Below are 434 nucleotides of genomic sequence, written 5' to 3'. Positions count from 1 at the left end.
GCGTCACTAGCATTCGCTCCGCAGATGGCCTGCCGCTGCTGCTGCTGCTGCTGAGAGCTGCATCTGCTGCAGCAGCAGCACCGCGTGAAGCAGCAGCAGCAGACTTGTGCTGCTCCAGGTACATCTGCGTCAACCTGCTGCTGCTGCTGCTGCTGCTGCTGCTGCTGCTGCTGGGAACCTTAAGAATATCCTGATCTGTGTGAAGCGCTGCTGCTGGCAGCTGCTGCCTGTTGAGGTTTGCATACACCTGAACAGCAGCAGGACCAGCAGCAGCAGCAGCTGCTGCTGCAGCAGCAGCGGGGCTGCCAGCAGCAGACTGCAGCAAAGGCCCATCAGAGCGGAAGCAGCCAGCAGCAGCAGCAGCAGCAGCAGCAGCAAGAGGCAGCGGGGCAACGCCCCCCCCCAAGTGTGAGAGTGCTGCGTCTCTAAAGCGT

General features: G+C 62.0%; 1 protein-coding gene across 1 annotated transcript in view; it reads right to left on the bottom strand.

The window, feature by feature from the left end:
- Nucleotides 1-434, bottom strand: part of EMH_0048710 (uncharacterized protein) — a gene marked incomplete at both ends in the record, with an annotated part of 994 nt that overhangs the window by 227 nt on the left and 333 nt on the right. Inside the window, one exon of the mRNA XM_013496441.1 lies at nucleotides 3-247. Within this exon, the coding sequence (XP_013351895.1) occupies nucleotides 3-247 (245 nt within the window). The remainder of the gene's footprint in view (nucleotides 1-2; nucleotides 248-434) is intronic.

The sequence above is a fragment of the Eimeria mitis genome, genomic scaffold (assembly GCF_000499745.2).
Source record: "Eimeria mitis Houghton genomic scaffold, Emh_scaff2107, whole genome shotgun sequence".
Classification (NCBI taxonomy): Eukaryota; Apicomplexa; class Conoidasida; order Eucoccidiorida; family Eimeriidae; genus Eimeria; species Eimeria mitis.
The sequence above is the reverse complement of the archived record's forward strand: the minus strand, read 5'-3'. Positions and strand labels throughout refer to the sequence as shown.